The sequence below is a fragment of the Halichoerus grypus genome, chromosome 5, assembly GCF_964656455.1.
Source record: "Halichoerus grypus chromosome 5, mHalGry1.hap1.1, whole genome shotgun sequence".
NCBI lineage: Eukaryota > Metazoa > Chordata > Mammalia > Carnivora > Phocidae > Halichoerus > Halichoerus grypus.
The window spans coordinates 178,618,255-178,640,667 of NC_135716.1; the positions used below are offsets into that span (position 1 = coordinate 178,618,255).

General features: G+C 55.2%; 2 protein-coding genes and 1 non-coding gene across 11 annotated transcripts in view; 1 reads left to right on the forward strand and 2 right to left on the reverse strand.

Annotated features, from left to right (window-relative positions):
* Positions 1-2,331: 2,331 nt before the first annotated feature.
* MIIP (migration and invasion inhibitory protein) lies at positions 2,332-8,420 on the reverse strand. Of its 6 annotated transcripts, none has more exons than XM_078073788.1 (10): positions 8,287-8,420; positions 7,703-8,034; positions 7,209-7,293; positions 4,976-5,084; positions 4,843-4,895; positions 4,519-4,608; positions 4,260-4,389; positions 3,994-4,090; positions 2,900-3,034; positions 2,332-2,645 (listed from the first exon to the last, which is right to left on the reverse strand). In XM_078073788.1, exons 2-10 carry the CDS (start codon positions 7,973-7,975, stop codon positions 2,568-2,570), a joined length of 1,050 nt encoding a protein of 349 aa, XP_077929914.1. In that variant the 5' UTR covers positions 7,976-8,034; positions 8,287-8,420; the 3' UTR covers positions 2,332-2,567. The 6 variants fall into 6 exon arrangements, 5 of the variants coding, with proteins under 5 accessions (XP_077929914.1, XP_077929912.1, XP_077929911.1 ...); XM_078073786.1 differs by having other exon boundaries at positions 4,546-4,608; positions 7,703-8,038; XM_078073785.1 differs by having other exon boundaries at positions 7,703-8,038.
* Positions 8,421-11,260: 2,840 nt separating this feature from the next.
* On the forward strand, positions 11,261-11,333 carry TRNAE-CUC (transfer RNA glutamic acid (anticodon CUC)). The gene has a single exon. It is a non-coding gene; the product is annotated as a tRNA-Glu (tRNA).
* A 5,359-nt stretch (positions 11,334-16,692) lies between these two features.
* MFN2 (mitofusin 2) overlaps positions 16,693-22,413 on the reverse strand; it is a 28,294-nt gene continuing 22,573 nt past the window's right edge. For all 4 annotated transcript variants that reach the window (XM_036069546.2, XM_036069539.2, XM_036069530.2 and 1 more), the window contains 3 exons: positions 21,109-21,305; positions 20,128-20,262; positions 16,693-18,805 (listed from right to left, as the gene is read on the reverse strand). In XM_036069546.2, coding sequence (XP_035925439.1) covers positions 18,736-18,805; positions 20,128-20,262; positions 21,109-21,305 — 402 coding nt within the window. In that variant the 3' untranslated portion in view covers positions 16,693-18,735. The remainder of the gene's footprint in view (positions 18,806-20,127; positions 20,263-21,108; positions 21,306-22,413) is intronic.

Consider the following 22,413-nt stretch of genomic DNA (forward strand, 5'->3'; position numbering starts at 1 on the left):
TAGCAGGGGAGAGAGACACGAAGCAAGGAAGCGCATGATCAGACACTTAATAAGCTATAAGGCCGGGAATGGACAAGTGTGGGGAAGGGAAGCGTGTGACGGGAGGGGGGGTGCATCTGAGGGGCATGGCAGCTGAGATGTGGAGGGTTAAGTGGGAGCTGGAAGGGGTGAAGGTGGGGGACCGGAAGATGTCTGGGCAACCCTAAGTGAGGGGGGACGGAGGGGCCTCGAAGAACGCAGAAGGGCGCGCGGGTACCTGGGAGGGCAGGACAGCAGGGGGAGACGCTGCAGGCTGAGTGAAGGGGGCCTGGGAGACATGAAACTCTGTCCAGGGGTCTCTGCCGGTGACCTTCATTCTTGGGGCCCTTAGGTCTGAAGAAGCCTATTTCCCCCAGATTGAAGCGGTCATCCGGAATAGCTCAGGAGAGGCAGCGTGGGCTGGACAGGAGTCCAGGGCCGAGTCCTCCTTAGCCTCCCTGAAACACGGCAGGCAGACCAGCAGCAAAGATCAGGTTAAGTCTTCCCACCCCGGCCCATTGCCCCTGAAGGCCCCAAGGAAGCCACCGCGGAGACCACCACTGAGACAGCCAGGGGGGTGCACAGAACTCATTAGTCAGTACATAGAAAGTGTCTCAGGGTGCCTGGGTGGTTCAGTCGGTGAAGCGTCTGCCTTCGGCTCAGGTCATGGTCCCAGGGTCCTGGGATCGAGCCCCGCATCGGGCTCCCTGCTCAGCGAGGAGCCTGCTTCTCCCTCTCCCTCTGTGCTCTCTCCCTCTGGTCTCTCAAATAAGTAAATAAAATCTTTAAAAAATAGTAATTTTTTTTAATTAAAAAAAAAGACTTTTTGTGTCTCATTAATTCTAAGATGCAAATTCTTTCACATTTTAACATCTCTGAAATTAGCATGACCTCACAACCTGAGCATCAGAGTTTAGACCCATTTTTCCTGGTGGCGGACAAAGGGTGAGTCTGACTATCAATGGTGTCACAGTGTCTGGAGACCATGGGTGTGGTTTCTCGCACACAGGAATGACTGGAAGTAAACGGGTGAAACCTACATTTTCAAAAGAATTGTGTTTCCAGAGAAACCACTTACCCTGAGGCTTTAATGGCCCAGCACTGCAGTCAGGACTTTTATGGGAAACATTTGTCTTGTTCAAACTGTTGCTTTTCTGCGTCAGCTGAACTTCTAAGCTGATCTCAGCTGTAAATTCATAATTTTTGTTTGGCCAAAGGTTTCCAGATTCTCTTTTCCCTCTGGCCAAAAAATTTCTAACAAAACCACTGACTCCCACAGGCCCTATGACTTCAAATTACAAGTGAACAACATATAAAAAACAAACAAACAAAAAAACCCCAAACAGCCCAATCTAAAAATGAACAGAGGACTTGAACACACATTTTTCCGAAGAAGACATACCAATGGCCTATGAGCACAAGAAAAGATGTTCTCCATCAATCATCATCAGGGAAATACAAACCAAAAACCACGAGATACCAACTCACACCCATTCGGATGGCTATCATCAAAAAAGCAGAAAATAAGCATTGGTGTGAATGTGGAGACTGGAACCCACAGAAGGGCCCTGAGAGCGAAGGGTTCATCAGCTACTGCAGCAGAACCTCGCCCACCCTGACTAACATGGGAGCCGTGCGCAGCGGGCGGACCAAGCTTCCCCCACGTCACGGCTCTCGTGGAGGCCACGGGAGACCGTAACCCTCGTTCCAGCCCTGTGAGCTGAGAAACCTCAGAAAAACCATGTGCCTCCTCTGGCCTTCGGGCTCCCATTTAGTCCATTTTTATCCTACAAAACCAGGAATTTCATATTGTTCAACCTATCAGGAGGAAGACAGACACTGGCTGGTAACCCAGGAGGGGAGATCTGGGCCCTCGGCCAACCTTGCCTCCAGCTCACCGCCTGGCTCTCGGCTTCCCCGGCTTCCCCGTCTGTGCCTGTCGGGGCTCTGATCACCCGGGGCTCCCAGGGCTGGGCTAGAGAGGGCAGGGGAGGAGCCACCGGCCCGGAGACTTCAGGAGAAGCCCCCCGTCAATGGACCCCAGCTTTAGGGACCAAGAAGAAGGGGAGAACTCACTGCCTGCTGTCCACAGCTTCGGCCTCATCCATGGGGGCCTGCCTGAGCCCCTGAGCCCCAAGCCCCCACCTGGGAGGCCACCTGCCCAGAGCTGGGAGCTGCAGAGCCACACCCGGGGCCATGGAATCACCTGGGGGTTGTCAGACGTGTCGTCCCCGGGTGAGGGGAAGAGGCTGCTGCCGGGGCACCTCCTGGACAGAGGGCATCAGCAGGACAGACCCAGCACACAAGGCGATCTGGAGCTGCACAGAGTACTGAGCTTTATTTATGAACATGTCATAGAATCCTCTCACCCGCTCCCCCCTCAACCCTGGAGTCCCCACCTCTGTCCCCAGGAAGGAGAAAAGCGTGGGGCCATCCACCTGCCCACCTAGGAGGGTGGGGCCTAAGTCCACCTCCCTTGTCGTGGGCGCCCTAACGAGACGGGTTACAGGTGACGGCAGGGGCTCTGTCCTCCTCCAAGTGGCCAGTCCTCAGGGCTTCAGCCAGGGGGCACACGGCTGGGGTTCTGACCAGATTGGGGTGCAGGGTGGGACCCTTGTTGGCAGGGCCTGGATGGTGAATGGGGAGGTGTCAGAGGGGGCCACCTGAAAGGTCACCCTCAGTTCCCACCTCATTCCCTTCTGGATCAGAGTCAGGGTCACCTTCCTGGGTGGGGTGGGGAGCTGGCAGGGAGCAGAAGAGCCTGGAAGGGTGCCAAGGGCTGGGGGGGCCGGGGCCCTGCACTCCCTGCCCCGATCTGCCCCCCCACACCCCCAGGCCTGCTCCAAGGCATCTGTCCCTCCTGGAGCACCCTGGACCATACCAGGTGAGAAGTACTGACAGCTGACAGCTTCCGGTGCTGGGTCTCGGAGGAGACATAGGACCAGAGGTCCAGGCTCTTGGGGGCTGAACTTTTCTCAGACTTTGGAGGGAGAATGTCCCAGCCCAGCAGGCAGTGCTGTGGAGAGCGAGGGGTTAAGGCTCCCTTCTGATGGGGCGCACACCAGGGAGGGGGCTGTGCCTCTCCCCTTGGACTGCCAGCATCCCCTAGCTGGGGCTGTGTCCCCCCAAACAGTCATGATGTTCCCTGGAGACTGAGGCTCCCTCAGGGCAGGGCCCATGTCCACCCCCTGGGTTACCCCAGGCCTTCCTTTCCCTGCTGACCCAGGCCCTGGGCCCCCGGCCTGAGACAGAAGGAGGGAAGCCCATGGATACTGACAGAGCACTTCCTGTGTGCCGGACTCTGCCCCTCGTCCCTGACAGGTACTGATCACTGAAGTGCCCCACTCACCCCACCAGTCTGAGGACTGTTTGCTGTACCCATTTTACAGATGAGCAGACCGACTTTCCTCAGCATCCCTTCTCCTCCCCATAATCCCAGCTCCCCCAGCCTCAACTGGGAGTGGGGCCCCCACGGGCTCCCCCCTACCCGGGAGACACAAAGAACGTTTCCATGGGAGACACTAGGAAACATAAGGACCTGGGTTCAAATCCCTGCTCTTCCACCTGCTGATCTGAGACCAATGACCTCCCTCGGCCTCAGTCTCCTTATCTGTACAGTGGGATGGCAACAGGACCCACAATCTTGGCTGCTGTGAGGGCTCCATGAGCTAATCCTCCTAAGGACTCCGCACACAGCACCCAAGAGCTCAATCAATGAGGCGCATGTGCGTGACGCCAGCAGGCGGGCAGACACTTATCCTGGAAGCACGGGGTGGGTGAGGAACAGGGAACAAGCACAGTGCCAGGTGATGGAAGGGGCCCAGCCTGAACTCCACAGACCTGGGTGCTCGCCCTCCTTGTGCCCAGCCTCGCTGTGTGGCCTTGGCCCAGTCTCTGGCCCTCTCTGGGCCTCAGGATCCTCCTGGGGACCTGGGCTCTGAGCCCAACTCCACCCAGCCCCACACAGCTGCTCACCCGGGACAGGGCCAGCGTATCAGAGGCGTCGAAGCTCTTCCGCCGGTGGATGCGGTACTGGTGCGGGGGGTCCAGGACGGACAGCGGGATGCTCACCCTGCGGGGGGACAGTGGACAGAGGAGGCCCGGCTGCGGGTGCCTGCTGGCGGCTAGGGGGCCCACCCTGCCCTCCCGCAGGACTGGCAGGCCTCAGGCTCGGCTCCTCTCCTCAGCTGCTGCCGCCCCTCCGGCTGCCCCGAGGGGTCCTACCTGCTCGGGCCACTCACCTGACCTGCGCTGTCTGCACCCGAGTCTCAGGACGCTTCTCGTCCCGAGGTGTCCGGCACAGGCGGCAAGGGGCGCCAGGATCGGAAGGCACCAGAAACAGGCGCCGGTTGACGCGGTAACAGTACACGCCTGCGGGGCCGGAAGCAGCAGCAGCTCCTCTCAGCTGGACCCCCAGATCCTTGATCGCCCCCTGCTGCCCCCACCGCATGGGTCCCCCAACCCCACCTCCCCCATGGCCACACGCACAGGTGTACACACCCAGAACACGAACCCGACGTGACATACACACGTGTGTGCATCGTCTGCTGCGGATGGGAACCCAAAGCAAAGACTCGGGTGCTCGTGTGACTGAGCAGAAGTGGGGGGCGCACAGGAAAGGAGGCGGCTGGGGAGGGGGGCGGTGGGGTGCCACAGGCTTGGCCTCAGCTCCCCGCCACTCCCCAGCCCCCACCCAAGGCTTGCCCCACCCTGTCTGGACCCAGGCTCCCCCTCCCTGAGTCCCCACCACCCCAGCTGCCTCCCTAGGCCCCCGAGACCTCGCTCAGCCAGGCTATGGGGCGCCTGCCGAGAATTTCCACTCACACTCATGGTCTTCCTCCACACCACTGCTCTCCCACGGGCCTAGGAACTGGGGTCTGTGAGGGGACAGGGGTGAGCAGGCCGGGCAATGGGGTCCCTGAGCCGCCCTGCCCACCCGTCGGCCACCCCTGCTCACTCAGGGTCACTGTTGATACACTCCTCCTTGTTGGCTTCCCGGAAATCCTGTAGCTTCGAGAAAAAGGCCTCGGGCTTGCTGGTGATAGGTGAGCTGTTGTCCAGAGAGCCTGGAGTGGGCAAAGCACCAGCAGCTGCCGTATGGCCGCCGGCCGAGCCTTAGGGGGCACTCGGCACAGCACTCCAGTCGACCTGCTTTGCCCCCACTGTGCCTCGTACAGACCTGGAGGGCACGCGCCACTCGCTGTGACTGCTGGTCCTGCCTCCGTGTGTGTCTACCCTCACGCACAGCCTATCGTCCGTGCAAAATATATTTAAACAAAAAATACTTACAGAGCCCCTCCTAGGGGCTGCAGTTTGATGTGCCAGGGAGAGAGGAGGGAACTAGACAAAGCCCTGCCTTCGTAAGCCTTACAAATATGGTGGCAAGGGGGGGAGCCTGGGAGGCTCAGTCGTGAAGCGTCTGCCCTTCGGCTCAGGTCATCATCTCGGGGTCCTGGGATCGAGCCCCACATCGGGCTTCCTGCTCGGCGGAGAGCCTGCTTCTCCCTCTCCCTCTGCCCCTGCTTGTGCGCTCTCGCTCGTGCTCTCTCTCAAATAAATAAAATCTTAACTAAACAAAATAAAATAAAATAGAAATATTTCATCAGGGTAGAAAATAACACGTTGCAGTTCTAGAGCTGAGCAGATGGGAGACTTCGTGAAGTGCCTCAGGGCCGGCAGCTCAGCCTTCTCATCTGTCCACGGGGACGGGGGACGACAGCAGCGGCGGCCTAATAGATCATCGTGAAGGGCGGAGGAGATAAGAGGAGTAAAGCCGAGGGAAGCTCACAGAACACCTGTAACAGGTGCTCCCTAAAACCTGTTCTCCTCACCCTTCCCAGTGTCCACATGCTCATGGGACTGAACGAGGAGGCAGGAGAGACTCGCAGGAAGCAAATCCTCCAAGAGCCCAGAGGGGAAGGGGCAGAGCACACAAAGGCAGGGACAGGCCTGAGATGGGGGCGCTCGTTCACCCTCGGGAAGGAGAGCGAGCACAGGAACAGGGCAGGCAGGAGGCAGGCGCCTCCACTTTCCAGAAACGGGAAGCAAGGCAGCGAGCTGACAGGCCGGGAAATGCTAGGGACAGGGCCTGTGTCCCCACCACCGCTGGGTCTCAGCAACCCTCTGGAACACCTGCCTCTAGGAAGTAACTCAACCTCTCTGTGCCTCAGTTTCCCCCTTTATGAAATGGGGAGCCAAATGGCAGCAACCTCTTATGGCTGCTCACTCACTCATTCGACAGGTGTCGTGTGAGGACCTACTATGCATCACACACCTCTAAGCTCAGGCTCGGGAGATAGAGCAAGATGGCTATGGCCCTGCTCGAATGAAGCTTACATTCTACTGGAGAACTCAGCTAAGAAATAAGGAAATGGGACGTTTCCTGAGAACGAATGATATGAAGAACATACAAATGACTGATGCCACAGGCAGGGATGTGGGGGGCAGGGGCCCCATGACATTATGCTCACAGAAGGCCTAGCCCCTGAGGTGGGCCCTCAATGATAAAAAGCACCCAGAGGGTGTGAACCTGGGGAAGTGCATTCCAGGCAGCAGGGACAGCAAGTGCAAAGGCCCTGAGGCTGCCATGAGCGTGGCACGTTCAAGGACCAGCAAGGAGGCCCATGAGGCTGGAGCAAAGAGCCAGAGGCTGATAGTGAGAGGTCACGTCACAGAGCTACCTGGGGCCAGGTCTTACCTCGTAAGTCCAGATAAGGATTTTGTATTTTATTCTAAGTGCTAAGTACTCTGATTCCCAAGTTTCATTCTGGCTGCCATTCAAAAATGGATAGTAATGGGGTGGACGAAGCCAGAGGGAGACCAGCCAGGCCACTGAGGTTGCTGAGGGTGCGGGGTTAGGGGGATAGGCAGTACGATGTAAAGAGACGACATGCACACGGAGTTTTGCAGGGGCCTGGCACCAATACATGCTAAAGAATATGGTGGCTCTGGGGCGCCTGGGTGGCTCAGTCAGTTGGGCGTCTGCCTTCGGCTCAGGTCATGATCCCAGGGTCCTGGGATGGAGCCCCATGTCTGGCTCCCTGCTCAGTGGAGAATCTATTTCTCCTCCCTCAGCCCCTCCCTCCCCTCGTGCTCGCTCGCTCTAATTTAAAAAAAAAAGAATATGGCAGCTCTGACTCATTCATTCAGCACCGGCAGGGCTCAGGCAGGCATGTGGAGGCGGGCCATACCTGCAATCCAGTCGTAGCCCAAGAATGGCCAGAGGTGCCCGCTCCTGTCAGGCAATGCAGACTCCTCACTGAGGGTCACTCTTGACTGAGGAGGGAGACAGAGAGGGGCACAGGCTAGGCGTGCAGGCCCAGCCCGGAGGCCCCACCTTGCGGGAAAAAAAGGGGCCATGTCTTAACTTATACCCTGACAGGAGCCCCAGGACTCAGCTAGGGGCTTGGGAGTTGGAAGAGTTTGGCCCCCAATCCCCCTCTACGCGTGACTTTGAACAAGCGTGGCCTCTGAGCCTTGGTCTTCCCATCTGTATAATGGGCTCATCACCTTCTTCCCAAAGTGCCGAGAAACTAACAACCACCACTTTTTAAGCACTTCAGCTGAGCTGGGCATGACTCAAGGTATCTCTAGGAAGCCTCCCACCCTGAAGGGAGCCTGCCGATGAGTGCATTTGTGAGATAGGGAGACTGAAGTTCAAGGAAGTTCTATTCTCCCATGTTACCTTGGACAGCCTCCTTTGTTGATCCAGGGTGGAGCTCTGGGCCTGGACCTCCTGAGGCCCTGGACTGTCCAGCTCTGCTGAAAGCGCTGGGTCATTTGGGTCTGAGATGGCCAGCAAGGGTGCCGAGCAGGGCCTCAGTGAGCCCAGGGACACCTGGTGTCGGTACTTGGCAGAAGGGAGAGAGATCACTCCAGAGCTGGTCCCACCAGGCCCGGACATATCACAGGGATCACCCTGGTGGGCAGGGTGTAGGCCGGAGGCTCTGAGGGCCATTAATGACGTCTCCTGGGACGATGGTGTCTGGGAGTCATAGCTGCTGCTGGAGTCCAGAGCTGACTGGAACAGAGAGGCCAGGTCATCCAGGGAGTGGCCCAGCTACCCACCCAGCTGGCCTGCACTAGGCACAAAGGCCTGGTTCCTCAATCCTCATCCCTGCTCCGGCCTCTGCAGCATCCCAGGCCAGTCCCTTCTCTGCTGGGCCTCAGTTTTCTCTAAACTGGGCGTGTTGCACAGGAGGCCTGGGACCTGCCTGGTTAGGGAGCCCCTTCACGCCCCCCTTGCAAGTTCTCAAGACGGGTGCTCACCTTGGAGGCTGCTTTGGCCACCGACCGCCGAACGGCATCCTGCCCGACCCACAGCTGCCTCAGGAGTGCCAAGTTGAGCTGCCGGAGCTGCACCAAGTCCTTGGTCTTCACCATCCCAGGCGCATGCCGTGGCTTCCTCCTGGGCTGTGGTGTACCCTCGGGCTGGGTTCCAGGCCCAGCTCTTCCACCTAAAGCGAAGACAGCATGACACCGGCCAAGGAGGCTGCCCTGTGGAGCCAGAGGCCTGGGTTTGAATCCCCACTCTACTACTCCTTAACTGTGCAGTCTCAAGCAAGTTATTTAATTGCTCTGTGCCTCAGTTTCCTCATCTGCCAAACAGAAATGATAACAGACCTCCTGAAATTACTGTAGGGATTAAACGAGGTAATGCATGCAAGCCTTAGTACGCTGCCTGGTATACAGTGAGCACTCAACAAGTGTCTATTATTAAACTGGCCAGACTGTGTTTACTTACATGCCCAAAAGGGAACAATCCCCCTTTAACAATCTTAACTATGAAATTAGTTTAATTTGTAGAAAACAATTAGGGCATGTCTACAAAGGTAAAGTATTATAAATTGTGAATCCAACACAGATCAGGCTTCTGAAGGGAGGCTTCCCTCTGTCCTGCCCACCCTTCCATCTTCCCTTTCTTTTTACAAACCAAGAAACCAAAGTTCAGAGGAGTTAACCAACTTGCCCCACCTCACACCGCTAGGAAGTGACAAAGCCAGGATTTAAACGGGAGTCTGGCTCCAGGAACTCTTGCAGCAGAGAGGTGCCTGGGACGCCTTCTCCTTCCTCCTCCTCTCTCAGCCTTTTGCCCCCAGGGACCCAGGCTCAAAGACACAAGGATGCCTCTAGAAGGGATTTCTGCAGGCTGGGGAAGGGGCTTCCTAATCGCCTCTGGGATCCAGGCCCAGGCTCCACCCAGAAACTCAGTCTCCCTCACTGCGCACCGGGCGGGTTTTAACGCCGGGTCAGGCCAGACCCTCCTCTCAGACAGCCGGCCCGGCCCCCCCACCCGCCTCACCCACACTGGTCACCTGTGGACCGCCCACACCAGGGGCCGAGTCCTTCCTCCCCACGCCAGCCCCGCCGCTCCCGCACTCACCGCCTGGAAGCCCGGAAGCCCGGAAGCCCGCCGCCCCAGCGAGCCTCTCGCAGCCGGGAGTTCCGCCCGGCCACCCCTCGCTTCGCCAGCTGGGGGCGGGGCCCGACCCGGCCGCCCTGATTGGTCAGATTGCGGGCGGAGCCGCACGCTCCTGCGAACGTTACTCCGCGTTCAGAAGCGGCAGTTTCAACATTGGGGCGGGCCTAACAGCGGAACTCAGGAGCTGATTGGTCAACTTCCGAGACCGCGGACTGGTCGTCGATTACAGGGATGGGGGCGTGTCCCCGGAGGGCGAGCTCCGATTGGTCAGGACGGGGCCGCCGGCCACGCCGGGTTAGGCGGCGGCAGTTGCAGAGTCTGGACCTGAAGTTGCTCCCAAGCAGCGGAATTCAGCTGTGGGAGGCCGGGCGGGAGTGGGGTAGTCGGCGGCTGGAGACTCACTCTTTCATACTTTCTTTCCAGTATCTATCGTGCCTACTTTGCACCAAGAAGCACAGTGCTAGGCACTGGGAGGCAGAGAAGGAAGAAGGGTCCCTGCCTGAAGGAGAGGGAGAGGCAGTGGGTTAAGCACGAACACAGATACCTGCAATCCAATTTGTATGCGGAGCATGCCAGCTCCATTTTACAGAGAAAACCAAAAACGAGGTTGTACAAGATAAGTGACTTCACCAGAACATTTTAAAACCAATCAGTGTAATTCAGCAAATTAACAGGAAGAAAAGAAAGGATAGGAGTGAGGGAGGATGGAAGGAAGGGAAAAAAGGAGAGAGAAAGGGAGAACAAGAGGGATCATTTTGGGGTGCTGGACACGCTCTAAAATTGGATTGTGGTGAAGGCTGCACAACTTTGTAAACTTGCTAAAATGATTTTTTTTTAAAGATTTTATTTATTTGGGCGCCTGGGTGGCTCAGTTGGTTAGGCGACTGCCTTCGGCTCAGGTCATGATCCTGGAGTCCCTGGATCGAGTCCCGCATCGGGCTCCCTGCTTGGCGGAGAGTCTGCTTCTCCCTCTGACCCTAACCCCTCTCATATGCTCTCTCTCATTCTCTCTCTCAAATAAATAAATAAAATCTTTAAAAAAAAAAAAGATTTTATTTATTTATTTGACAGAGAGAGACACAGAGGGAACACAAGCAGGGGGAGTGGGAGAGGGAGAAGCAGGCTCCCCACTGAGCAGGGAGCCCGATGCGGGGCTCGATCCCAGGACCCTGGGATCATGACCTGAGCCGAAGGCAGACACTTAACGACTGAGCCACCCAGGCGCCCCATAAAATGATTTAATTGTACACTTAGAATGAGAGAATTTTATGGTGTGTAAATTACACCTCAATAAAGCTGTGTTGTTGTTGTTTTTTAACAAGTTCATACCCACTATACAAGCCAGTCATTCTACTCCTAGGCATTTATCCAAGGGGGAAAAATTGTCCATACAAAGATTTGCATATGAATATTCATAGCAGTTGTAGCCAACATAGGTCAACAGATAAATGGATAAACAAATCGTGGTATAGCCATACAATGGATACTACTCGGCAATAAAAAAGAATAAACTATTGATACGCACAATATGGATACATCTCAAGATAATTATGTTGCATGGAAAAGAAAGAGTATGTACTGTATCTTCCATCTGTATAAAACTTTAGAAAATGTAAACAGATCTGTAGTGATAGATCAGTGGTTGCTAGGAGAGGGGGTGGAAGAAGGCATGATAACGGGGCATGAGGGAACCTTGCGGGTGATGGCTATGTCCACTGTCTTGGTTGTGGTGATGGTCTCATGGTGCATACATATGTCTAAACTTAACGTACACTTTAAACATGCAGCTTACTGTATATAAATTATATCTCAATAAGGGACGCCTGGCTGGCTCAGTCGGTAGAGCATGTGACTCTCGATCTCAGGGTTATGAGTTCAAGTCCTATATTGGGCATAGAGCTTACTTTAAAATAAATAAATAAATAATTAAATAAAATCTCGATAAAGCTGTTTAAAAATGTGAATCGGTTAAACGTCTGCCTTTGGTCATGATCCCGAAGTCCTGGGATCAAGCCCCACATCGGGCTCCCTGCTCCTCGGGGAGCCTCCTTCTTCCTCTCCCTCTGCCCGCCGTTCCCCCAGCTTGTGCTTGCTCGCGCGCCCTGTGTCAAATAAATAAATATTTTTTTAAAAAATGATGTGAAGCATGTAAAAGAAACAAATAAGAACTTGGCCTCATTGGGCACAGTGTGTTTGCCCTAGCTGGAATGGACAGCTGCCACTCCCGTGCCCCCACCCCCTCTCAGGAGTGGCCCTGAGGACAAAGACGAAGGCCAATCCTCCCAGTGGACACAGCTGTGCACTGCACACTTGGTCACCCACGCATAAAGAGGGATGAACAGCCTGAGGGACAGACACACACAAAGCCCTGGGTGGTGGCAGGTGATTTGGCTGGTGGCCAGGAGCTTAGGGGGGAAAGTTCGGAAGATGGGGGACCCGGAGAACTGGGGAGGGGTTAAGAAGGTGAGCCAGTGAGCACCAGGAGGGGCACAACAGATGAAAAATGTGTCTCAATCCACCCATCAGAGAATGTCCAGGGCAGGGGAGATGGTCAACAAACATCTGGAATGGGTGACATGCTGGTAGACGTCAGCCAGCCTCCCTCTGCAGCCACCCTAGTGCGGGTACACAGGGCCCAAGGACAGACAGAGCAGTCATGACGACAGGGGTGAAGTGGCCCGGGCTCCTCTCCTGAAGGCTCGGGGAGGTCCTGAATGCCTGGTCTGCCGAAGCAGGACCAAAGCTGAGCCCTCCATACGCTATCTCCAAGGAACCAGCCAGCCACCGGTAGCAGGTGGATTGCATCCGTCCTCCGTCCACCCTGGAGGGGGGCAATTTGTATTTATTGAGATTAATGCTAATCCACATACGGTTCCCCCTGACCACCCTGCGGGGGGAGGGGCTCACCCCCACCACCATCTGAGGGCTTTAGATTCCCTGATGTAGTGACATGGTATACACATATCACCTCACACCAAGTGACCTGTTTTTTGGCAAAATGTGGAACAATGGGCATCTGACCAAAGGATCCACTGATCTTTCCAGGAACCCCAACACCCGAGTGGCATAGCTTGGAAGGACCAAGCTCAGGGACCATACTTCACAGCTCTGCTCTCCAAGCAGCTGAGAAAGGCCACCGCGTCCCCTGTGGCTAGAATACTCGGGGACAGGAAGCAGAGGGTGCAAGTAGAGGCCCCTCCCTCCAACACTCCAGTGACCCACTTCTGGAGTTCATGTTTCTCCTGTGCCCGGAGGCAGGAAGCTTCTGCTGAGGGACACGATAGGGTCCCATCGAACTTGAAGATGTGGCCATCCCCCGGTGGCTGGGCCCGTCATGCTGGCGGACCAGCGGGCAGAGTCGCTGTGCTGCTGGGGGTCAAGACTCTGGTCCCCGTGAGGAGCCAGGGCTGAGGCTACTCGGTGGGACAGGGGAGTGTCGGGAACCCCCTCAGTGTCTGTCTCTTTGTGTCTCCACACCCACTGGTAACAGCAAGTGGCAGTCGTGGCAATCATGGCCCAAGCAGGACCAGACAGCCAAGGGCTCAGGTCCCCTGGGAAGAAGTCTGCATCACCCCACAAGGAACCAGAGCAGTTGCGGCATAGACGAGGACAAGGGCAATCTAGAATGGGGCTGGACGAGGGACCGGCTGTACCAGCAGGGCCCGTAGCTTGGGCCACTAGTCCCCCGAGGCAGAGACTGTGCGGGCTACCGCCTCGTAGGGCTCTGTTGGGTCAGACTTAGACCTCCCTTCCCGGGCAAGACGGGAGGGAAGGCAAGTGTAGCTCTGAGTGATTTGAGGCGTAGACTTTTCTACATAAACCCTCTGTCCCCCTTCAGACCCTCCTGGCCTCCCTTGCCTGTTGCTTCAGCCCCGCCTGGGCTGGGTGACTTGTGGCGACCACAACCGACCCACACCACAGCCCCAGCCCATGCCTGTGCCCCTCACCTCCATCACCCACCATGGACCCCAGTTTGGTGCCCCAGCATTCATATATGCAACCCAAAAATACAGAGTCAGTGCCCCAAGAGGCAAATCTTCAACCAGTGGGAAGAAAGAAATAGTGGGTAAATTCTTCCCCCCTCTGTCCCCACCAAGAAAAGGTACGAGATTTGCCCACAGGGCTTCTCAAGGTCACCGCCTGTTACTCAGCAGGCACATCTAACGGCAGCCAGCTCTATAACGCATCCTTCTGCTAGCTGTCCTTCCTTCCCACTTCTCTCTTCCTCCCTCCCTCCCTGCCTCTCTCTGGGGTTGTTCTGCAGAAATAAGTGAGGGTGCATGAGCCCTCTGCTTGAGGCTCTGCTTTCTGGGGAACCCTGGCCAAGGCACCATCCATGTGCCGACTCCCAAATGTGTACCTCCAGGCCAGACTCCACGGAGCTCCAAGTTCTTGTATCCAACTACAGAAGAGGGGCCTTACATTTAACATGTCCAAAAGGGACTCCTGATTTCCCCCAAACCTGCTCCACTGAAGCTCTCCCCCTCCCACCATGTGCCCAGGACCCTGAGTCATCCATGACTCATCCAATCTGTCAGCACAGCACATCATTTCTTTTTTTTTTTTTTAAGATTTATCTATTTATGAGAGAGAGAGAAACCCAAGCAGACTCCGCCCAACGTGGGGCTTGATCCCACAACCCTGAGACCCATGACCTGAGCCGAAACCAAGAATCAGATATTCAACCGAGTCACCCAGGCACCCCCCATTTCGATCTTTAAAAGGACTTCAGAACCTGAGCGCTTTCCACCACCTCCATCACAGCTGCCCGGCCCCAGGCACCATCCTCTCCTCCTTGGAACACTGGTCATCTTCTGCCAGGTCCCCCTGCTTCCATCCTTACTCTGTTGTCTACACAACAGCCTGAGACCCCATTAAGATGGAAGTCAGCTTATGGGACTCCTCTGCTCAAAGCTCTCCAATTGCATCTGCCTCACTCAGAGTAAAGCCAAAGTCCTTACCTGTGAGATCCCAATCTGCCTCCAGTTCCTTTTCATACCTTATCTCCTACTCCTCTCCCCCTCCCTCACTCCAGTCACACTAGTCTTATTTTGTTCCTTGAAGATATTGGGCATGCTCCTACCTCAGGGCCTTTGCACCTGCTGGTCCCTGCATCTAGAACGCACTGCCCCAGATATCCCCAGGGTTTCATTCCCATTTGTCTTCCTTCAAATGTTGTCTTCTCAGAAGGCCTACCCCAACCACACTGTTGTTACACCCTCCCCGAACTTTCCCTGCCTCATTTTCCCCCATAGTCCTTATCTGCTCATATGTCTTTTACTCAACTGGTTTTGCCTGTAGTCTGCCTCCCTCCACTAGCATACCAGCTCTAAAAGGACAGAGATTTTTATCCACCTTACTCACTGCTGTATCTCTAATGCTTAGCACCATGCTCATTAGCACATAGTAGGCACTCAAATACTTCGATGAATTCATGAACTTCCTCATTTGCACAGAGGCAAATAGATTACCAAATTTCCGAGAAGATTTGGGTTCATGCATATCAATGTCTGACACGTGCTAAGCTCTCGTTAAAAATTGGCTGTTCTAACCTCAAGCCTGAGAGTCTGGCTCAGAGCCAGAAATCCCTGTCCTGTTGGACAAGAGTGAATTTAGCTGACGTCTGTGAAGAGGGCCCAGCCTTGGAAGAGGGGTACATTCTGGCCACATACTTTGTGATTAAATAGGGACACTGTTACTGGAAAACCAAAAATCCCACCTCTTGGATTCCCCAGAACTCTCAGTGGGTGGACGAGGTAGGCTGAGCAACCACCGGCATCTGGTCTTGACTGGGGATAGAGGACCAGGCGGTGTTGAGTATGCGACAGGGCGTAGAACATCTTTTTCCAAATACGGGTCATCATCTAGTAGCTGGTGAACGACTTAGTGGGTTGCAAATAGCAGCGGAAGAGAGAATACCTGTGTCATCACAGGAAAAGGGCACTGACCAACTTTAAATTTTTGGTTGCACCTACACATGTACACATGTATGCTGGTTCATCATGTTATTTCTAATTGTGGGTAAAAAAGAGGGAGGGAGGGAGGGAGGGAGGAAGGAAGGAAGGAAGGAAGGAAGGAAGGAGGGAAGGAAGGAAGGAAGGAAGGAAGGAAGGAAATAAGTTTGAAAGCCACTGGGCTTTGGGAAATTAAGACAGGCTCCAATCCAGGACCCATCAGCCCTACAGTGCTGAGATTGGAACATTTGAAAGCCCCTAGTCCCATGACTACTCTTAGGAAGTTTCCAGTAGCAATTGTGTTCTGGCCCCCAACCCTGGAGGGCTGATAAGATGTAGACTGTGTTATCAGGACAGGATTCATTAATTCAGCAAGTATCAATACTGAATTCTGATTCTGTGCCAGGCACCGGACTAGATGCTTGGCACGTTATCAATAAACAAAACAAACAAAAATCTCAGGCCTTACAGAGCTAGTGTTCTAGCACGTGGACACACCAAACCGTATTACGTGCTAGAGGACGGCTACTCGGAAAACATGGCTATTCCACAGGCTGCAGGGTAACGGTCCTCGGAAGTACCAGGGAACAGGGAAGGAAAGAGGGATTTTAAATAGGGTAGTCTGGGAAGATCCAGACGAGGTAACATCTCAGCAGGCTTGGAGGTAAAAGAATTAGCTGTGACGTCTGGGGGAACAGGCAGAGGGTCAGCCAGGGCCAAGACTTAAGGAGGTTATGTACTTAGCAGTTTCAAACAGCAAGGAACCAGTGTGGCCAAAGCAGAGGGCACCAGGGAGTGGGGGGGGTGGTCGGAGGAAGTTCAGACTCGCAAAGCGCCACTGGAGTCCAGGATGACACCCCAAGTTTGTGGCCTGGGCATCGGGAAGGATGAGGCTGCCACCGACTGCGGTGCTCAGAGTGGGGGCACCAGAGCCTGGGGCACACGTGTGGGGGGCCCAGGGAGGCGGACAAGTCACTGCCGAGGGCCCTTCAAAAAACAGAAAGCTCACAGCCAAGTTCTCAGAAGGCAAACTAGGGTGGGTCAGTCTGAGTCATTACTTTTTAAGTGAAAAATGAATGGCTTGGAGTTACAGCGAAATCTGTAAAGACATCACTCTAGATTTCCTGGTTCTTAAAGATCAGTTACGCCTTTTGTTCTCAGAGTATCAGAGTCCTTCCAAGAGCAAGAGGAACCCATAGGCAGATTACAGTTGGAACTTCCCCTCAACAAAGTTAAGGTCATTTCAAAATACAACCTGCAGACGTGGTTTGCAACAGAACAGTAAACTGAGGTCCCACAAAGTGTTTCCAACTAGGTTTTATTTTAGTGCCAATATTATCAGCAATGATACAGGAGTAATTCAGGCAAATAGATCACCTTAAGTACATCAGAGAAAAAACTCACTGTGTCAAGCACGTCTCACACTCCAGCAAACGAACATAAAACCAGAGAACAAAGTTAGCAGCATTAAATTAAAGTGCTTTTTGCCACACTTCTGTCAAGAGTCTTTCCCTCACTGGGATAAATTTAATTTTACTTACTGTGTAAGAAACTCAAAATTCCATTCATTGCCCAGGGGCTACATTCAAAAACATTCATGTGTAGTTATTAAATAATTTCTTTTTCCCCAAAAAGCACAAAATTCACTGGAATCATGTGACAATGATTTCTCCCGACACGCTGGAAGTGACCACCATCTAGGCCTGGCAAAAAGCTCAGAACATCCCCCTGCCGTGGGGCGATCTGGGCGAGGTCCACCACTTGGTTCCACACGGCAGGTGCACTAAGGGTCTGAAAGGTAAGTGGGCACCTGGAAAAGGTGCCACCTGCATGGCCAACTACCGGTGAGCAGAGGCCACCAACTCATTTCCCGGAAGCCAGAAGGCGGGGGGGGATTCAAGAGGACAAGCCCCACCTCTCTGCCTGAGCCCCACCTCTTTCTGGGAGACAGGACCTGCTGGTTTCTAGGAAGGTCTCAGACCTGAACTGTGAAAGCTGCTTGCCCCAGTTAACACCTTGGAGACAGGAACCTGCCCCCACTTCAACCAGTAACAATCCCAAACTCAACAGGAAACATTTCTCAAAGTCAACACGAGGCCAGGTGAGGGTAAGAGGCTCTGGGGATCAGGGAGGATGGGAGGACCGGAGGATGGCTGCTGGATCTCCCACACCGTCTCTCAGCCAGCTGCAGCCTCCCTGGCATAGGAGACTCAGTCCAGAGGACCGGTGGCCAAGGGCAGCCTGGGCCAAGGCAGGGGCGGGAGCGTTTCTTAAGGAACCTAATAGGGACACAATCAAGCCTTAAGGAACCTAACAGGGATGCAATCAAGCTAACAGCGTGGGCTCTCAGACCCTGTGAGCCCCTCACAGAGCAAGGTCAAACAGAAGGCCCTGTTCTCCATGGACTCCACATTCTCCAGCCATCCTGGATGGGCTCCACCCCTCTTCCTCCGCCATCTTTCCTTCGGCTACATCCTTGAACGCTCTGGACCAAACCATCTCTGACCAACAATAAGACCAGACAACACGGGCTAAAGACTGAAACCAGAACGAGGGACCCAAAGAAGAGGAGGGAGGTCAAGGCCCTCCCTCATCATGGAACCAGCTGCCTGCTCTCTCCACACGGCCCCTCCCCTCAGCTACTCTGACTCTAGTCACTTCTGCAACATCTTTCCCAACCCCAGGGCGACGAGGCCTGCCTCAGCCTACAACCCACGGCAAGCCCCACCCCTCCAAGACGTGTCTGAAATGCTCTGCCGAAGGAGCGAAGCACAAACGCTGAAGGGCCAAACTGACACACACACAGGCAACAGCCCTTCTGGGACGGACTCGGCCTTTCTGGAACTTGTTCTAATGCAACCTGGGAAGAAAACTCAACCCGCCCTAAGGCGGCCTTTCTCTGCAGGGGTGCTGGAGTGCGCGGCAGGCGGGTGTGCTCGGGTCAGTGTTAGTGTTGGCCGGAGAAGGGGGTCTGCCTGATACCCTTAAAGGCTCCAACCAGGCATTCGGCGGTGCGGGCAGATCCCAAGACTTTGTCAAGCACTCAAATGAGTCTCAATCAAGTCCACCCGACAAAGCAAAGACTCGACTCCTCGGTACCATGCCGTCCACAGTCATCATTTAAAAAGTCTCCTTTAGGGGTACGAGCCAGATCTTCCTGCAACAGCAGGCAAAGGGGGAAAAAAAAAACTAGCGATTAGGGGCTCAAAATGGTATGAGACGGGGGTGCTTTCGCTCTCACGGTGGCGGCCACGGGCAGGAGCTGTGCGTGGCCCTGGTGGGAGGCCCACACGGCTGGCGGCACCGCCCTTCCCCACGCGGGCTCCGGCTCACGGCGGCCCACTATCTGCTGGGCTGCAGGTACTGGTGAGTGAACATGTTGAGCTCGCTGTCCAACCAACCGGCTTTATTCCTGCAGAGAAATGGTCCTTCTGTAGCACTCAGAGCTGGTCACGGGCAAGAGCGTGACAGGCCAAGCGCTGCTCTAAGGACGCTTAACATGTAGCTTCGTTTACTCCTCCGATCACCCCCACTCCACAGATAAGGAAAAGAGGCCCAGAGAGGTCACGTAACTTCCTACAGTCACACTGTCACGGTGGAGCCAAAAGTCGGGCTTTTCTGACCCTCAAGCCCTATGCTGGCTTCCCCTGACCACAGGCAAGTCCCCAAACTGTCCGGAACTCGGTTTTCCTGTCGGTGAGGGGTTGGGTTGCCGGATACACAGCCCTTAGGGGCTCCCCCGTCCCCATTGGTGACGAGCAGCAGACACACACTCCACCACACATGCCCCGCATGAGATGTCCCATGTGTCCCTAGAGGAGGCCTGAGCCAGGCTGGTGGGCGGGGAGGGCGCATCTGCACTGTCAGGGAGGGAAAGTCCACTTGTCACCAAGGGGGCTGGCGCTGACGTCAGCGGTGGGGGCAGGAAGCACAGGGTCCCCGTGTGCAGATGTTATCTCAGGCTGAGCGGGCCAGGGACCTTTGCACAGCGCTTTTAGGTTCAGCTCTGTGGCTCTGTCATGAAATCCTGCTCCGTCTTACAGATGAAAACGAGACCTAAGGAAGCTCCATGACCTGTCCAAACATGAGTGCCTGGGCCAGAACCCAGGTCTCCGGCTCCTTAGAATCATCCTCTCCAGCGAAGCACGGACAGAAGCTCTGACTTTCAACAGGGACCCCACATGGATCTGGGTGCCAACGCGGGCCCTGCCAGCCACCTGGTGCCTACCCCGCTCTCCTTCGGGTAAAAATGCTGACCTGCCCCCTTCCCTGGGCTCAGAGAGAAATGGAGTAAAGCGCGTGGCAGGTCTAGCCCAGAGTCCCCAGCACATAGCAGACAATGAAAGATAATCAATGTGCAGAGTATCACAGACTGCTAGGACTACGCACACCTGGATTCTTCTACTCCTGGCCTGATCATCTCCTATGGGACCCCAGACAAGTTACTTAACTTCCTTTTACAAAAAGGAAATGGGTCACACAAGCCCGGAGGGATGCCGAGGGCTCAAGTGCCAGCCACGGGCCGCTAAGGAGCAGCAGACGCCTTGGTTCCTCCACCACCAGCAGGGCCCCGACTGCAAGCGTCTGGACGCCGGGCACCTACGTCTCGAACCTCCAGCAGCACGCCATCTAACCTCTCACACACAAGGGAGGCTCGTGTCCACGCCCAAGACACAGACGCGCCCGTGCCGCACACCGGAGCCCACCACCTCTGAGCACCCAGGCCGACCTCACCTGAGCAGCTTTGCTTTGCTCTGAAGTGAATCGAGAACTTCAATTTTCTTGTTCATGGTGGCAATTTCCTGCTCCAGGTTCTCCCGGGTGACATCGACTTGCTGGCACAGATGAGCAAAGGTCCCAGACAGCTCCCTGGGGGAGAGAGAGGCAGGGGGGACAGGACCACACAGCTGTTCTGCAGAACACCGTCGCTGGCTAAATCCTACCGAGCGCAGCGCAGCCATGTGTCAGCCGCTGGTAGGTCCGGCCAGCGCACCAGCCCAGCGTGGCACAATCCTGCCCGCCCCCCGCCGAGGCCGTGGACGTCACAGCCACCACCCACTCCGCATCACCACAGGAGAGAGCCGGGAGCACCCTGGCTTGGGCACAACAGGCCAGGATTCAGATCCCGGCCCTGCCGCTAATCACCCAGTGGCAGGGGAAAAGGGACGACTCCTCCAGGCTGTTTACCCATTTGAATAAAGGACATGCCAATACAAACAACGTCTACTTCAAAGGGATCACAGAGAAAACGAAAAATGAGGTGCGAAGCGCCTAGCAAGGGGCCCCGCCACGCAGCGACGTAAGGCAGGCAGGCCAGTACTCCCATCCACCAGCCAGGCCAAGCAATCCAGCCCCAGCTGCCCAAAGCTATGCCAGAGGACAGGCTTGTGGCTTAGCATCTCAAAGCTCTGCCTATAAACCAAGCCCTCAAGGCAACCTTTAATAAATGCTATAAGTAATGTCCCTCGTCTTCGTCTTCCCATATCCACCCTCCTTAGGGGAACAGAGGCCTACGTGGTCCCAGCCCAGGACCTCAGGTGTCCCTGGAAAGACCCCTCTCCCCGTCCCTGGTCTCAAAGCCGGCACAGCACAGCTGAAGGCCAGTGGCAGATGATGCTCGGGACCCAGCGGTTTCCAGGCCAGGTCCAAAAGGGAAGCTAGAGGGAAGTCCTAAGCCACAGGCGCTGGCCCCTCAGCACAGACGAGGACACTCACTGCTGCACTTGGTGGCTGCAGTTGGAGCCCGTGTAACTGATGACGAGCTGCAGCTTCTCGCTGGCATACTCTACAAACTGGCGCTTGAAGGCTCTCTCCTTGGCCTTGGTGGTCCACGTCAGACGCTCGTAGACATACAGGAGGCCATAGAGCCCAAAGGAGAGGGCGATGAGCCGCCAGCCCACTGCCTTCCACACCTGCAGAGACACAGTGATGAGCCGACACAGACTCTCTGCCATCCCACTGCCCATCCTCTCGGCTGTCACCGCCAGACTTGCCCAAGGGCCCCAGTTCAGAAACAAGGGTAACTGAGTGTTGGCCACACGACATAACTCATGCAAAGGAGGTGAGGAGAAAGAGAAGGTGGTGTTAAGATGAGAAGCATAGACCCAGACACTCAGAATTCCTAAAACTGAACGTGGGCATGCTCTACGGTGACATTCCATTCCAATGGCCCTGACAGGTAGAATTCTGCATTTCGTTCCTTGGTCGGTGGCTCCTGTTCGTCTGGTCTGTAATACTTTGGTTCAAGGCAGTGTGGTTATGGTCAAAGAGCACTGGACATGGAGCTAGAAATCAAGGCTTCAGTGCTGCCTGCCTGCCTGAAACTTGGGCAAGTTTTTTTACACCCATTCTTCCCAAAAGAGGCAAAATGGCCTCCACCCAACTCACAGGGTTGTTTGGGTAAAATGGGGTATTTAAGAGGGTCTCATGACCATCAAGTATCAGCATCTGAGCTACTGACCCTCTGTCAGGTCACTGTCTATGAATAAAGCAGCACAGCACGCACCACCGACAGAGAGGGAAGGCAAGGGGCCTCAGATTTGTTCCCCCCGCAGCCCTCCAAGCCAAGTACAACTCCTGGCAGTTCTGTTACCATCACATCTGCAACCCCGTGTAGCTCAAAAGACCATGACCGAGGAGGCGAGGCTGCACTGTCAGGAGAACTCGACGTGCTACCTATTCTGGCTGCACTGTATCTCGGGTCAGGACGTGGGGGGCACCCCAGTTATCAAGAAGGCAGCCTGTGATCTCAGGCCCTGGGGTGGAAAGGGGAAGGGCAAGAAAACCAGGAGATAGACAGACAAGGGTTCAAGGCCCAGCCTGGGCTCTTTGTCTTAAACCCCTGCAGGTTTTGCTCTCAGCTTCCTCACCTACAAAGGAGAAGCACCTGGCCACACCCACCTATCTAGAACCCAGCTTTGTCCATTTCTTAGGCCTCTTCCCTGCCCATCGTGTAGTATGGGCCCCACTGGGGCCAAACATGGCCTTGAGATCAGAGTTCCAATCCTAATTCTATGTCTT